The sequence below is a fragment of the Myotis brandtii genome, unplaced genomic scaffold (assembly GCF_000412655.1).
Source record: "Myotis brandtii unplaced genomic scaffold, ASM41265v1 scaffold133, whole genome shotgun sequence".
Classification (NCBI taxonomy): Eukaryota; Metazoa; Chordata; class Mammalia; order Chiroptera; family Vespertilionidae; genus Myotis; species Myotis brandtii.
Window position 1 is genome coordinate 3,630,976 of NW_005354718.1, and position 17,716 is coordinate 3,648,691.

The 17,716-nt window shown below is 39.1% G+C and overlaps 1 protein-coding gene across 3 annotated transcripts in view; it reads right to left on the reverse strand.

Moving 5' to 3' along the window:
- TTBK2 (tau tubulin kinase 2) overlaps positions 1-17,716 on the reverse strand; it is a 115,936-nt gene that overhangs the window by 49,069 nt on the left and 49,151 nt on the right. For all 3 annotated transcript variants that reach the window (XM_014534844.1, XM_005860316.2, XM_014534845.1), the window contains 3 exons: positions 11,621-11,686; positions 8,537-8,629; positions 7,777-7,902 (listed from right to left, as the gene is read on the reverse strand). In XM_014534844.1, coding sequence (XP_014390330.1) covers positions 7,777-7,902; positions 8,537-8,629; positions 11,621-11,686 — 285 coding nt within the window. The remainder of the gene's footprint in view (positions 1-7,776; positions 7,903-8,536; positions 8,630-11,620; positions 11,687-17,716) is intronic.

A 17,716-nucleotide genomic window follows, 5' to 3' on the forward strand; every position in this document is an offset into this window, starting at 1 on the left:
TTCTCCCTTCCTCTCTGAAATCAATAAAGAAATATATTTTTTTTTAAAAAAAGAATTTGGAATATAAGGAAGCAAAAAACACCCAATAGGAACAGCAAAAGAAAAAAGAATCCAAAAATATGAAGTCAGTGTAAAGAGCCTCTGGGACAACTTCAAGTATACCAACATTCACATCATAGGGGTGCCGGAAAGGGAAGAGAGGGAACAAGATATTGAAAGCCTATTTGAAAAAATAATGACAGAAAACTTCCCCTACCTGGTGAAAGAAATAGACTTACAGTCCAGGAAGCACAGAGAGTCCTAAACAAAATGAACCCAAAGAGGCCTATACCAAGACACATAATAATTAAATGTCAAAGGATAATGGCAAAGAGAGAATATTAAAAGCAGCAAGAGCCCTAGCTGGTTTGGCTCAGTGTATAGAATGTCAGCCTGTGGACCAAAGGGTCCCTGGTTTGATTCCAGTCAAGGGCACATACCTAGGTTGCAGGCTCCTTCCCGGCCCGGGCCCTGGTCAGGCAGCATGCAGGAGGCAACCAATTGATGTGTTTCTCTCACACCGATGTTTTTCTCTGTCTTTCCCTCTCTCTTCCACTCTCTCTAAAAATCAATGGAAAAATATCTTCAAGTGAGGATTAAAAAAAAAAAGCAGCAAGAGAAAAGCAGTTAGTTACCTGCAAGGGAGTACCCATACGACTGTCAGCTGATTTCTCAACAGAAAATTTGCAAGCCAGAAGGGAGTGGAATGTAATATTCAAAGTGATGAAAAGCAAGGACTTACAATCAAGATTACTCTACCCAGCAAAGCTATAATTTAGAATTAAAGTTCAGATAAAGAGCTTCCTAGACAAAGAAAAAGTTAAAGGAGTTCATCACCACCAAATCAGTATTACATGAAATGTTAAAGGGAGGAAGAAGAAAAGAAGGAGGAGGAGGGAGAGGAAGAAAAAAATGATAATAAATACCTATCTATCAACAAATGAATGTAAAAATCAAAATAAACAAGCAAGCAGAACAGAAACAGACTCATAAGTACAGAGACCATTTTGACAGCTGCCAGATAGGAGAAGGATTGAGGGGATGGGTGAAAAAGGTGAAGGGATTTAAAATACAAATTAGTCCTAGCCCATGGACACAGACGATAGACAGGTGAAGGCCTGGGATGGGTGGGAGATGGGTCAAGGGGGAAAATGGGGGATATCTATAATACTCTCAACAATAAAATAAATAAAGAAAAAAACCGGGGAGAGACCAAGATGGCGGCATAGGTAAACACCGGAGACTGCTGCCGCAAACAACCACTTCAAAAATACAACTAAAAGACGGAACGGACATCACCCAGAACCACAGGAAGGCTGGCTGAGGAGAGACTCTTTAACTAGAAGGAAAAATAACAGCACACCGAGGCTCAGAGGAGGCGCAGTGTGGAAAATACTCAGGTGCGGAGGTGCGCGCGCAAAGCAGGCTGGTGGCTGAGGGCGCGGTTGTCGTTTTCAATCAGGAGGGAGTCTCAGACTCTGAGCCCCAGATCTAGGCGAATCGCTGGGACTCGGACTCAAACGGGAGAAGCGGGATTGTCTGGCATCAGTTGGAAGGTAGCTTTCGCTCCGAGGTTTGCAGCGGTTCCTGGGGTTCTGAGAAGCAGAGCCTCTGGGAACGGGACGGAGAGCGGCCATAACTGCCCCCTCCCCCCGCCCTGTTGATCCCGCCCCGCCCAAGCCCTGCGCAGAGCCATTTGCCGGATCGCCTCAGGCAAAGGCTAGATTAGCACCTCCCCAGAGGACAGAAGTTTTCCGTGGCAGACACAGCTGATTCACACAGCCAGTCGGCCTGGTGGTCAAATCCCTCTAGTATTAACTACAACAATCAAGGCTCAACTAGAACAAGACTGCGCACAAAGACCGCTAGGGGGTGCACCAAGAAAGCATAAAAAATGCGGAGACAAAAAAACATGACAGAAATGGAGGATATAGAGCTAAAAAACGCAATTTTGAGGGCTTGCAATAAACTTTTGGAGAGCCTCACGAAAACTAATGAGACCCTCGATGCTATGATAAAGAAACAACTAGAAATTAAGCATACACGGTCGGAAATAAAGAATATTACACCCAATAGCAGACCAGAGGAGCGCAAGAATCAAGCCAAAGATTTGAAATGCGAAGAAGCAAAAAACACCCAACCGGAAAAGCAAAATGAAAAAAGAATCCGAAAATACGAAGATAGTGTAAGGAGCCTCTGGGACAGCTTCAAGCGTACCAACATCAGAATAATAGGGGTGCCAGAAGATGAGAGAGAGCAAGAAATTGAAAACCTATTTGAAGAAATAATGGCAGAAAACTTCCCCCACCTGGTGAAAGAAATGGACTTACAGGTCCAAGAAGCGCAGAGAACCCCAAACAAAAGGAATCCAAAGAGGACCACACCAAGACATATCATAATTAAAATGCCAAGAGCAAAAGACAAAGAGAGAATCTTAAAAGCAGCAAGAGAAAGAGACTCAATTACCTACAAGGGAATACCCATACGACTGTCAGCTGATTTCTCAACAGAAACTTTGCAGGCCAGAAGGGAATGGCAAGAAATATTCAAAGTGCTGAATACCAAGAACCTACAACCAAGAATACTTTATCCAGCAAAGCTATCATTCAGAATTGAAGGTCAGATAAAGAGCTTCACAGATAAGGAAAAGCTAAAGGAGTTCATCACCACTAAACCAGTATTATACGAAATGCTGAAAGGTATCCTTTAAGAGGAGGAAGAGTAAAAAGGTAAAGATACAAATTGTGAACAACAAACATGCATCTATCAACAAGTGAATCTAAGAATCAAGTGAATAAATAATCTGATTTACAGAATGAACTGGTGATTATAATGAATCAGGGACATAGAAAGGGAATGGACTGACTATTCTTGGCGGGGAAAGGGGAATGGGAGATGCGGGAAGAGACTGGACAAAAATCGTGCACCTATGGATGAGGACAGTGGGTGGGGAGTGAGGGCGGAGGGTGGGGCGGGAACTGGGAGGAGGGGAGTTATGGGGGGATAAAAAGAGGAACAAATGTAACCTGAACAATAAAGATTTAATTTAAAAAAAAAAAAAGAAGCCTAACTAAGAAATAGAAGGAACAATAATAAAAGCAGCTGAGATTTATTGATCACTTAAAAAAAAAAAAAAAAGAAAAGAAAAAAACCACCACAAATCGGATCACACTGCTTCTGTATGTTCTTTCAAGGCTTCCTGCTGCAGAGAATAAAATCCAAATTCTTTAACAAGGACTATAAGGCCCTGCATCATCTAGTCTCTGCCTTTCAGATTTCATCTCAAACTACTCTCTCCCCTAATTAACTATCTTCTGGCCACTTGTCTTATTTTAGTTCCTTTCTTGATTCAGAGTCTATGCCCATTGTTCTTCCTTTTGCTTATAATATTCTTTCTCTCCAAATGGTCAATATAGTCTCACTTTTTAGGGCATGGCTTAAATGGCAGCTTTAGAAAAAGACTTTTTCTGACCTAATTTATGGGATGTTCCTCCTTTTTTGTCTCTAGCTCAAATTCTTATTTGTTTGCTTCATAAGCCGCTCATCTATGCCCTCTGAAAAATTTAACTCTTATCACTAAACTGCTAAACACTAAAACTGCTTTAAGTCCCCCAAAGCAAGAGGGGCCGGTTTTGGATTTCCGCTCTATCATAACCTCTGATTTTAGCAATGTTGTGGCAGTGTATGAACTGGCTTATATACACATTTTAGTTTCAGGCTCACCAATGGGGTATATATAGGTTTCATTAGACTTCTCAACTTGCTAAACAATACTTCACATAATCTGAACACTCCAATAAAGATACTTTTTGTGTTCTTATGTCAGAATCATGTAATTCTATTAATTAACAACAATAATTTCAGATAATTCTTCATATAATTTTTGTGTAATTTCACTGAATCTTTCTTAACCAGTCATGTTGGTATTTACTTTATAGTGCCTATTGTATTTGTGGCTGCCTCTCCAAGGAAGGCAGATGGCAAATTGGAAAGAGCTTGGGCCTTTTTGAATGCATCAGAAATGGGTTCAGATAACCACTTCTAGCACCACTAGTTTTCCCAGGCTACTAAGTCTCCATAAGACGGGGTAATAGTACTGCCTAGATGTAACTGTGACACTGCTATGCATGTGACAACAATGTGTAAAGGCACCATGGGCTCTCCTTTGTCCAGTCTGATGCTACTATATTAGTTTTCCATTAACAGTGACACATACAGGTGGAGTCCTGTGGTGGAAGTCAAGGTTGATAAAGATTTTCCTAGGTACCACTCAGATGATTTCCTTTCTTAAAACACCTTAAAATGATTTATTTAAACTATAAGGTAGCCATACTTTTTAAAACACATTTAAAAAACATTGGCCAAGCACTTTTTAAAAAACTTTTAATGTGAAATACAGTTGACCCTTCAACATCTCAGGGGTTAGAGGTACTGACCACTCACAGAGCCGAAAATCCAGGTATAACTTAAGTTGGCCTTCCATGTATGAAAATTCCTAACCACTTATAAGTGGACCCACACAGTTCGAACCCATGTTGTTCAAGGGCACATATTTTGATCAACTGTAATTAAAGATTCATAGTACAGAAGTATTATACAGAGAAGTACCCTTCACCCAGTTTTCCCCAGTGGTAACATCCTAAAGAACTAAAGTACAATATCAAAACCAGGAAAATGACACTGGTACAATTCATAGAGCTTATCAAATTTTACAAGTTTTACATGCACTCCTCTGTGTGTGTGCATAAATCTATGCAATTCTATCATCCAAGGAGATTCACAGCCCAGCACTCTTTTGTTTCTTATGGTTGCTATGCTTTTTCAAAATCGAATAATAAAACAATATTTATAAGATATCTGCTTTAATCTTGGCTATAATTCTGATACCTGCATCTCCAGTTTAAGCGACAGAAAATAGTATTTAGAGTACATAGCATATAATTGTACAGCGTGGGGCAAACATAAGTTTACAGTTGTATGTGAAACAGTCTTTTTCGTGTATTATTATCTATTAGTTATTGTTCCTAATACAGGAACAACTATAAACCTACTTATGCCACACCCTGTATTTTGACTGATAAACTTGTATATAATATCCCAAAACATCATAATATTTTCCAAAACCTGTGTTGGCCTTTTTTCTGATTGAGACATGCATAAAAGATTCCTGGTAGAAGGGAGCAAACAGCTCTTCTTTCTAGCCTGCACCTGCTGTCAGAGTGAGCAGCAGCAGGCTACTGGATGAGGTATTGGCCATGTACAATTTCTTAAGATAATTTTCTCTAGGAAGAAACTCTGATTTTTAAAATGTATAAAACATACACATTCAAAGTGCAAGAGGCTTTATTAAACAGCCTCATTTAACACTCTGATTATAAAATATATTCATTTTGGTCTTGGCTCAGAACATAGAAAGTTGGAGAAATATTATTTGCCCTTTGATGTAGCCAGGGCAGCAGTCATGCTAAATACTGGTAGGTATTTTGCTTGTTGCTGGAGGACGTTTATTGTTGTTTTTAACTATAGTGGTTGCCCAATGAGAAATTTAAAATTCTGAACAGTAATTAAACTAAAATTCAAGAATGAATTCCGTTCACAAGAATAATCAGATAGAAAGTAGGGTAATTTTCCTCAAAATGAAGACTGCAGTAGGCCTCTGCGAGGAAAGCAAGAGACGAAAACCTACAAAGCTCAGCTCTTTTTGGAACCTGATGCCACACTGATACTAGGCATCAGAACACAGTCACACCAATATCTTTTTTCCAATTATCCTTTTCCTGTCCACTGGCCCCCTGCTCCCACTCGCTGCTTATGAAAGATTGGAGAACAAGAAAGAACCAGATTATTTATGGAATCTGTGAAACAAAGAAAATATTATGCTTGCTCTTTCTCTTCCAAAAACACGAAAATCACTATGCTTTGTTTTGTAACAGAAACACAGAGAAGCCTCCGAGAGAATATACAAATGAAAAACTCAAGAACAATAATGTGCTAATTTAAACTAAATTAATTATAGGTTGAAGTTTCAAATCCAGCTGGTGAATACAAAAGTTTTCTTAAAATTGTAGATATAACTAAGTGGAGAACATAATCTAAAAGTTTTTGCTATGCTAAACTTTTACATTCCTAGGCAAATGTCAATAACAAAATTATTAACACCCAAGATGGGAAAGTTGGAAAATTTTCTAGCTCTTTCTGAATCTATTCTTACAAGAATAATTTCATTATTTTATTGCAAGTAATGTGAACTGTCTGCATTTCAGAAAATACATCTATGAAATACTATATAATACATATATGAAATATTATATAATAAAACCCTAATATGCAAATCTACCAAACAGCAGAACAACTGGTTGCTATGATGCACACTGACCACAGGGGGCAGATGCTCAACGCAGGTACTGCCCCCTGGTGGTCAGTGCGCTCCCACAGGGGGATCACAGCTCTGCCAGAAGCCGGGCTCACAACTGGCAAGCGCAGTGGCGGTGGCGGGAGCCTCTCCCACCTCCACAGCAGCACTAAGGAGCAGCGAGCAGGCAGGTAGTAAGGAACGAGGGGTCCCAGAGTGTAAGAAGGATTCCCGCCTGTGAGAGGGATGTCTGCCTGCCAGCTTAGGCCCAATGCCCCCAGGGATCGGGCCTAAGCTGGCAGGTGGACATCCCCGGCGGAATCCTAGACTGCGAGAGGGTGCAGGCCAGCTGAAGAACCCCCCCCCCCCCCCCGCCAAGTGCACAAATATCGTGCATTGGGTCTCTAGTATAAATATAAGAACATACTCCAAAGCGACTGGTATACAATGTATTTTCTCCATTTGTTAGACAGTATATAGTTTATAACACAAATAGTCATATAGGAAAGAAGACAAGCTCACCCCCTTAAGGTCTCTAAGGACCCAATGTTGTATGTTGCTTCTCTGCTTTATATCTTATTTATATCTTATACAAAAGCTGCAATTTCACACAGAAATAGTTATTACATGCAAATAAGTTCGCTGTGCGGTGGGTAATCTTAGTCTTTTGACTAGGCAACACTTACAACACTTTAGAATATAAAACTTCCATCAACAGGCAATAAAGTCTATGTGTTGTCCTTTGTAGATAAAAATGATACACTAATATATTATTATTATTATTAATCTATGTGTGGCTTCATTTATGTTTTCAGTGGTAGTGATTATTCTGCATTAAGCTCTGACCAAGTTTTCCCTGAAACCAACAGAATCTTCTGAAATATAGCTGGTTGGGTTAGAGATGCAATTTGTGATAAACCAAGACAACCCTTAGGCCTCATTAACGAATGCTCTAAGGAAATGATTAACGGAGCACAGACAAAATGGAGCCAACAATCTTCACTGTTGTCCCAAAGCATATTAATATATAATATGCATCCCTCAAGCCCTCGACAGATACATTACCTAGCTGAACATTTCCTTCTGGTCAACATTAACTATAGGATTTACATAATTTGAACTGTCAGCACTTCTACATCAGATGAATCATAGCAGGAACAGTAAAATCTGTTTCATGATGAACAAACCTAAAACTCTAATGAAGTATGTTCATCCAGAAGGAAGGAAACACACACACAGAGACACTGTCATCATCAGTTAATTTCACCACATTCCTCAGAATGTATTAAAATAGTATTATTCTAGGGACCTCCCAGAGTCATTTATAACTACAATAAGTGAAGACAGAATAATTAGCCCACAGAACTCACAAGAGGATTGATTACCTGATAGTCTGGTTTTGTAAAATAATCCAAAGAGGAGATGTGGTCCAGAAAGATGCTGAATTCTGGAGGGAGATGTTTCAACATAAGCTTGTGGTCATACCTCTCCTTAATAGAGCCTACTTGCTCCTGGGAAGAAAAGAGAAATGGAACCAAAGTCAATTTCTCTTGGCAGCTACACATTAAGAGCCTCTCAGTAACAGTCTCAAGGGTATGTGCTGGGGATAATTAAGTATAAAGCAAGAACTGAGCTCATACTAATAGCTTAATGCATACTGCTTTAAGGGGTGGGGAGGGGAACTGTAATGCAGAACCAAAGGATAATACCGAGTTCTGCATCAGTGAATCGTTAGCTCTCCCCCAAAACAGTTGATCTTAAATCTGGTTATCAACACAGGTGTTTACAGTTTTCAAATCAAACAATATAATGTGACGATTAAAATAAGAGTTTCATTGATTTATAAAAAAAAAAAGAGAACTAATGAAAATAAAAACTAAGAGGGAAGACTAGAAATCAAATCAGAAATAATAATTGTACTTATATTAGTATCTATTCCTGTGTACATAGAAAAAGTCATAAAATTAACTAGATCTCTAATATCAGGTCATAGAGACAAAAATATACATATTGGGTATTATACAGTGAAAGTGCTTGTACATTTTTATTCTTATACCTAAATATATTCTCAACAAAGATGTCTACAAAGGAGGAAGTTTTATTATTTTCCCTACCCAAAACTGACATTTCCATTTCCAAAATTACCTTGTCTTTTATTTTTCTCCATGGCAGCTGCCCAACTACAAACTCCACCAACATGTAGAATAAGGACCAAAGGTCATCATGTCTTCCCATTTCCTTCATAAACAAAACAAAATTCAGTCACATTATATTAATATACTCCCTGTGAGTATATTACATTGTCTAAGACCCAACTATTGTGTTTCATCCTATAATAAGGCCTAAACATTTAAATATAGTGCCCACAAATGAGAGAGAGAAAGCACGCAATATATAGCAATGTACATGGCAGAAGGAATATACTGAAGAACTTGATATAAAGAATGCCCCCTGCCCTGACCGGTTTGTCTCAGTGGATAGAGCGTTGGCCTGCGGACTGAAGGGTCCCAGGTTCGATTCCAGTCAAGGGCATGTATCTTGGTTGCAGGCACATCCCCATTAGGGGGTGTGCAAGAGGCAGCTGATCAATGTTTCTAACTCTCTATCCCTCTCCCTTCCTCTAGGTAAAAATCAATAAAATATATTTAAAAAAAAAAAAAGAATGCCCCCAAACCCAGAATGCTTGCAATAATATAATTAACAGCCCATTAATTGATAAATGAATTCATTAAGAGGAGAATGTAGTTGCTAAGGAAAGGGGTAAGGGAAATTAGTATTTAGTGGGTACAGAGTTTCAGTGTTGCAAAATGAAAAAGTTCTAGAAATCTGTTGCGCAATAATGTGAATATACTTAACACTAAAGTATTGCACACTTAAAAACCAGCCGGTAGGAATGACATGCACTGACCACCAGGAGGCAGACGCTCAACGCAGGAGCTGCCGAGTGATGCAACTTTGCTGCGTGCCCTCTTGCACTCCGGGACCCCTCGGGGGATGTTGGACTGCCGGTTTCAGCCCAATCCCCACAGGCCAGGCCGAGGGACCCCACCTGCCGGAGGGACCCCTGCTCACTCCGCAGACACCCTTCGAGCCCCAGTGCTGCCCCAGGTGTGGCCAGCCAAGGAGGGACCGCGGGAAGTTGGCTCCAGGGTGTGTCTGGCCCATCTTGCCCATTCCTACCCCGCTAGCCACCTTCTAATTAATTTCCTTTCAATGTGCATGAATCTGTGCACTGGGCCTCTAGTTAACTATAAAGCTTACTACTTACAACATTTTGTAAGAATCTATCTGGAAAATAAGAGTACCTTCTTTTCAAGGCAGAATAATTGACTAAATGCCATAAAATAAAACAATACTGAATCAAAATGAATGAGTTAAAATGCTTGGCAGAGTGCTACCCACTGATAAAAAATAATTTTCCTATTTTTAATTTATAATCCTATATAATAAAAGGCTAATATGAAAATCAACCAAACGGCAGAACGATCAGTCAGTGCGCTATGATGCACACTGACCACCAGGGGGCAGACGCTCAATGCAGGAGCTGCTCCCTGGTGGTCAGTGCACTCCCACAGGGGAAGCGCCTCTCAGCCAGAAGCCGGGCTCATGGCTGGCAAGCACAGTGGTGGTGGCAGGAGCCTCTCCCACCTCCGCTGCAGCGCTAAGGATGTCCGACTGACGGCTGAGGGACCCCCCGCCCCAGTGCATGTATTTTGTGCACCAGGCCTCTAGTCACATCATAAGAAACCAAATTAACTGGGGCATAGCATACACAACCTCAGCATACTCTTACTTTATATTTAGCATTGGTCAAATTTTCATTAAAGCAATTTTGGCTTTACAGAACAAAAATAAGGTAACAAAGACCAAGAAAAGATTTACCTTTATTTTATCAAGCAATTACTTGTTAAATTTCTCAATTTCATCTAAACAAGTTTAAGGATTGAGAATCCTTACAATACCCAACTTTTCTACTCATACTTAAGGTTTCGGTTAAGGAAAAAAATCAGAGCAAAACAAAAGGACCAAAGTAAAAAAAAAAAAAAGGGGGGGGGGAGTATTACAAATTTAACCCAAGAGGAAAGATATATTTACTAAGATAAAAATTTTAAAGTCTGCATTTGAGATCTTCATGAAAACAAAACATTACAGGAGAAGGGCTACCATAGATTAATGCATATTACAGATAAAACCAGAGGCCCGATGCATGAATTTGTGCACCAGTGGGATCCTTTGGCCTGGTCTGTGGGATCGAGAGTATTACAAATTTAACCCAAGAGGAAAGATATATTTACTAAGATAAAAATTTTAAAGTCTGCATTTGAGATCTTCATGAAAACAAAACATTACAGGAGAAGGGCTACCATAGATTAATGCATATTACAGATAAAACCAGAGGCCCGATGCATGAATTTGTGCACCAGTGGGATCCTTTGGCCTGGTCTGTGGGATCGGGATGAAACCAGCTCTCCGACATCCTCCGAGGTGTCCCGGATTGCAAGAGGGTGCAGGCCATGCCGAGGAACCCCACCGGTGCACGATCAGGGCCAGGGAGGAACACGGGAGGTTGGCCAGCTGGGGAGGGACCATAGGAGGGCTCCAGGGCATGTACGACCCGTCTCACTCAGTCCCAATCGGCCAGACCCCAGCAGCAAGCTAACCTACCAGTAGGAGCATCTACCCCCTGGTGGCCAGTGCATGTCATTGCGACTGGTCGACCGGTCAACTGTTTGCCCCCTGGTGGTCAGTGCATGTCATAAAGAGCAGTTAGGCAGCCTTAGCATATCATTAGCATATTAGGCTTTGATTGATTGAACAGACGACCGAACACTTAACATATTAGGTTTTTATAATATAGGATGATGACCCCTACATTTCACTAGGTATTGTGACAGTATGATATTCCCAAGTAATTTCTAGAAATAGAACACAAATGTTTTATTTCTTCAAAATTTTGTATTAAATTCATTAATATTTATTTATACCTATTAAGGACACAAGATTCCCCACACATATATATACTTCACTATTATCTTTCCTGGCAAATCCAATTTTATTTTCTATGCAGATGCACACATCTGTTATCCACTATACACCTTACCATGCATTACTAATGCCTTTCCCTCTTCTCCAAAGCAATTTCCACACTTTGTACTCTAAAAAAAGAAATCAATCTAACTCAAGCCATCACCATGGTTATACAGACATGACTCTAGTTCAGATACCTACTCTGTTCCGATGAGCATTGATCGATGCATAACGAACTGTCCCTCGAAAGCCTGCCACAGCTCGAGGCTACAAAACCAAAAAAGAATAATAAATAAGCTTCAAATAGCAAAAGACTCAGTACACTTGAGCCATAAAGTGGATGTGAGAAACATGTGCATTACTGTCACAATAAAACACTATTTAAATTTCTAATTTTTGCCTGGCTGGTGTGGCTCAGTGGTTGAGTGTCAACCTATGAATCAAGAGGTCACAGTTTGATTTAGGTCAGGGCATATGCCTGGGTTATGGGCTCAATCCCCAGTAGGGGGTATATAGGAGGCAGCCAATCAATGATGCTCTCTCATCATTGATGTTCTCTTTCTCTCTCACCTCTCTCCTTTCCTCTCTGAAATCAATAAACATGTTTTTAAAAATAAAGTAAAATAAAGTGGCATTTATAATAAATAAACTATGTATATTAGAAAACATAAGCCCTGACTGGTTTGGCTCAGTGGATACAGCATCGGCCTGCAGACTGAAGGGTCCCAGGTTTGATTCCTGTCAAGGGCATGTACCTTGGTTGCGGGCACATCCCCAGTAGGGAGTGTGCAGGAGGCAGCTGATCGATGTTTCTCTCTCATTGATGTTTCTAACTCTCTATCCCTCTCCCTTCCTCCCTGTAAAAAATCAATTTTATATATATATATATATAAAAACATTGAATGCTTTCATATGCTCAGAATTCTGCCCAGCATCATAGTACATGCACTAATATTCAGGCTCTGATAAAAAAAAGTATAGTAAGACCGTGAGGAATCTCTGAGGAATCTAAGATGCCAATCTCTTTGTGACTTGGTTATTTCATTCAAACTCCATTCAAAGATGGTGGCAATTTGTATCCCTACCTATATATGCAATTCAAATATTCATAAATTTAAGTTAATGAGTACTTACTATGTGCCAGGTACTGGGAATAAATCCAAACATGAATAATACATGATCCCAGTTCTCAGAGAGCTCAACGTAGGATAAAGTTCAAACTTTTATGACTTGGCCTACAAAACATTCTCTGTCTTGGCACTGGCCTCATTCCACTTGATATTTGCACTTGCTGGTCTCTTCAGTTGGAATGCTCTCTCTTTGAATGCCTCCAATGGCTAGCTCTTCTCCATATTAGGCCCTCTACTCAAATGTCAGTTCTTCAGAGAAACATTCCTTAATTATCCTAGTAAAAAATACTACCCACCCCGAAATGCCACTTTATTCTTTAAAAAAAAAAAGTTTATTGATTTTTAGATAAGGGAAAGGGAGGGTGGGGTGAGAGAGAAAGAGAGAGAGAGAGAGAAAAAACCATCTATGTGAGAGCTTAATACTGATTGGCTGCCTCCAGCATGTCCCCTACCAGGGAATGAGCTCTCAACACAAGCATGTGCCCTTAACCTGGAATCGAACCAGCAACCTCTGAGTAATCTAAGATTACACAGGAGGACACTCAACCAACTGAGCCACACCCACCAGGGCCCATTTTATTCTTCTACTCTGCTTTATTTTTTTCTCATAATACATTTCACTACCTAGAATTGATTTTATTTATATTTTCACTTTTTTATTGCCTAGCTTCTTCCATTGGAATATAAACTCTGTGATGGCAGGGTCCCTGTATTGCTCATTTTACAGACATAGAAACAGATTCTGAGAGATACAGAATTAGTCGGTGATAAAACCAGGCATCAACTAAGGTCTTTTGACTTGAAATTATAAACTGTTCAATTTTGTTGCTTCACAAGGATGGAGTCAATAACCTAAAGATTTATGGAATGTACCATAGCTCAATATGAAAACTGACAAACTTTAAAATAATCATAGCCAATAATTTTCATTAGTAGAATTTTTATTTGCTATCAGTAATTTTAAATTATCCTCAATTAACATGCATTACTTTTAAAAAAAATAATGTTTTTATTGGTTTAGAGAGAGGAAGGGAGAGGGAGAGAGAAATAGAAACATCAATGATGAGAGAGAATCACTGAATGGCTGCTCCCTGCACACTTCCTACTGGGGAGTGTGCCCTGACTGGGAATTGAACTATGATCTCTGGGTTCATGGGTCAATTCTCAACCACTGAGTCACACTGGCTGGGCAAAATGCATTACTTTTGTAGTCAGAAAAAAATGTATAATAAATGATATTTTAAAAATCTTTAGTTACCAGAATCTTTTGGTCATATGCTATAAGATAAATATCCTATATATTCTTCCTCTGTTTGCTCATTTTTATAATCTATGTTCAATCTATTCAAATTAATAGTCTATTTCTTCTTCCATGAACTTCTCTTCCCCTTTAATTACTCCTTTCTGTTTTTGTTGTTGTAATTGTTAATTCTCAACCAAGGATATTTTTCCATTGATTTTTAGAGAGAGTGGGAGGGAGGGGTAGAGACAGAGAGAAACATCGATATGAGAGAGACACATCGATTGGCTGCCTCCCTCAAGCTCCCGGGGATCTTCACTAACACACAAATGTTTTTGTAGCACGTAATTTTGCCTACTTATTTTCATTCCGATAACTGTTAGGATGAATACACCCAGACCTATTATCACCTCTGCAGTCAAGTCTATTGAGCACTAGACTCTCGCCCCAGTCCCCTATGGACTCTAGCCAACATAAGCCCAGGAGACTTTACAGTTAAAAGTAGCCCTGACCTGGCTCTGACCTTACTTCTGTCATTGCCATTGAAAAGGCTGAAATATAGGTAAAGAGGGATCAGCTGTTTTGGAGAGATCTTGATATGACTGACTCATCAAAGAAATACTACCATGTCAACAAACTTTAGCCACCTTATACAATGCAGAAGAAACAATACACCCATTTGGGGAAAACAGCTATATATATATAAAGAATTCTAATTCAAAGCAGATTATAATGGACATCATTAGAAAAGTACAATGATCTACGAAAGCCTAGGAGTGGTAGGATTAGTTCTATTTGGTGGAAAGGAAGAAGGAAAAGTCCTATGGAAGAAGGAAAAGTTTTAAGAATAAGGCAACTTTTAACTTGAACTTGACATAAGTTATCTCTTGAAACTTCCTAATTGATGGCATTTTGACTGATAGCTTTCAAAATTACAAATGCATACATTCTTTCTGACTTGGCAATTTCATTTCCAGAAATTTATCTTACACATATACTTTGCATAGATGCAAAAATAGTGAATGTACAAATTTATCAATTACATTAGTGTTTGTGATAGCAAAAGAGCAGAAGTAACCCAAATGTTCATCAACAGGGGACTGATTAAATAAATTACAGTACATCCATATAATAGAATATACTCTGTAGCTGCAAAAAAAATAGGAAGAAGCTCCATATCCTATATGGAAAGATCTAGATACAATGGTAGGAGGGGAAAAGTGCAGAATGTACATCATGCTACCTTGAATCAAAAAGGGAAAAAGAATACGCATCCGTATTTATTGTATACGCATAAAGAAATTCTGGAAGAATACATTAAGGAACTAATAACAATACAGTTACCTAAAGATGGAGGGAGGGACAAGGGCAGACAGGAAACGAGTGGGAGAGGAGTGAAATGGAGATTTGTTTCACTTCTTATCTTTTAAATTTTTTTAAAGTCAGACTTTATTGAAGCATAATTTACATATAGTAAAATTCATACTTTAGGTATACGCAGTTCTATGAGTTTTGACAAAGATACAGAGTCATGTAGCTACCACTGCAATCAAGATATAGAATATTTCTATCACCCCAAGTGTCCCTTAAGACCCTTTGTAGTCAATCCCTTCCCTCCACTCCATCTCTGGCAACCTGTGACTTCTGTCCTTCACTACTCTGGGCATTCTAACTACTGTATAATAGTATCTCACTGTGGTTTTTATTTTGCATTTCCCTGATAACTAAAGATGCTCAGCATTTGCTAATATACTTATTTACCATCTGTAGTATCTCTTCTTTGATCAAATATCTATTCAAAACTTTTGCTCATTTCCTTTTTTAAAAAATTATTGAGTTGTGAGAATTGTTTATAGATTCTGGATATAATTCATCAGATGTGTGTTTGCAAATATTTTTCCCCTTTTGTGACTTGATTTTTTCATTTGCTTAACAGTGTCCTTCAAAGAGCACAGTGTTAATTTTTTTTTAATTTATTAATTTTACAGAGAGAGAGGAAGGGGGAGAAAAAGTAAGAAAAATCGATTTTTTTTGTCCTACTTATTTATGCATTCATTGATTGATTCTTGTACATGCCCTGAGTGGGGATCGAACCTGCAACCTTGTATATCGGACAACACTCTAACCAACTGAGCTACTCAGCCAGAACAAGTACAAATTTTGATGAATTGTTAAGGCTTTTATTTTTCTTTTTAAATATATTTTATTGATTTTTTTTACAGAGAGGAGGGAGAAGGATAGAGAGTTAGAAACATTGATGAGAGAGAAACATCAATCAGCTGCCTCCTGCACACCCCCTACTGAGGATGTGCCCGCAACCAAGGTACATGCCCTTGGCCGGAATCGAACCTGGGACCCTTGAGTCTGCAGGCCAACGCTCTATCCACGGAGCCAAACCGGTTAGGGCAAGACTTTTATTTTTGCAACACATGAATATAGTATTATCTTCTCAAAAAATTATATTTAAAAAATCTTTAGAGAAAAAAGTTAAAAGTTAAAGTGGTTAAAAACCTAAGAGTATGCTTTATTAAAACAAATACCTAGATATTTGAGTGAAAATTAAAAAAAAGAAAAGAAAAAGTATATTGTGCTTAGAGGAACTGGCAGAAGAATTACAACAGGAAGAAGAAAATGCATTTTAAATAAAAAAAATACAACAATGCCAAAAGGGAGGAAAGTACTATAGGTGTTAGAAAAAAGAGTTTGGTGTGGCTGAAGCAAATGGTAAGAGAAAATAATGGAAACATAGGTTGGGATCAGATTAAGGATGGCCTTGAATATCATAGTAAATTGTTTAATTTATAATGTGCAGTCAAATGAAATTCATAAAAAATTTTAAGTAGTGAGGTGATATGATTGAGAAAGTGCTTGGCATATTTACTCTGCTGGAAGTATAAAGGATAGATTGGAAGGAGAGGGTAGGGTGATCAGTGAGGAAACTATTTTAATAATCCAAACAAGAAACCAGGAGACCTGTATAAGGACAGAAGTAGTATGAATGTGAAGAAGGGGATAAATGTTAGAGATAGAATGAGCTCCTAGAAGAATAAATCTAGGAGAAAGGAAGGACTCTAGGCATGAGCCCACATTTACTGCTAATCAAAGGGAGGAGATTTGGGGAGGGGGGAGAGAAATGGCATGGAGAACTTTGTAATAAAATCCCCAGTGGAAATAAGAAAATACAGGGTGTCCCAAAAAATGTATATGCACTTGAACAACTGATAGCTCAATTTTGAAAATAAACTGTATGTTAATAAACACTGACTTTATAATCATTCACAGTGTGCATACATTTTTTTTGGGACACCCCATAGTTGAAATTCTGGAAAGGTAACAGAAAAAAAAAAGACTTTAAAAACTGTTCTTAATTAGGTCATTACAGCCCAAGGCACTAGAAGTTTTAGCTGAATGGTTAGGAAGGAGAAAACATGGCATTCCAAAAGCTTAGACACAAAGGGCCAATGTGAGATGCCAGCTGCAGGGCTAAGGAAACTAGGGCATACTTTAAACCAGAATGGAAAAAATGAGCATGCAGACTGAAATCATTAAGCAAACAGGAATTCAAAACTGAAACTGTATGGATCAAAGCATCTTTATATTTCACATATCTATTTAATGTAACTAATTTATCTTAAAGACTAGAGGCCCGGTGCACAAAATTTGTGCACTGGGGGGGGGGGCGGGGGGGGGGCCCTCAGCCCAGCCTGCCCCCTCTCACAGTTCGGGAACCCTCAGGGGATGTCCTACTGATGGCTTACTAAACTACAGTCTGGCCTCCTTCTGCGGGAGGCGACCGAGCTGATCAGGAGAAGGCGCCTGGCCTCTCCTCCTGAGCTAGTCGTGGCCGTTATGGTGTCCTGGCCTAATTTGCATATTACCTTCATATATATATATATTAGAGGCCCGGTGGACAAAAATTTGTGCACT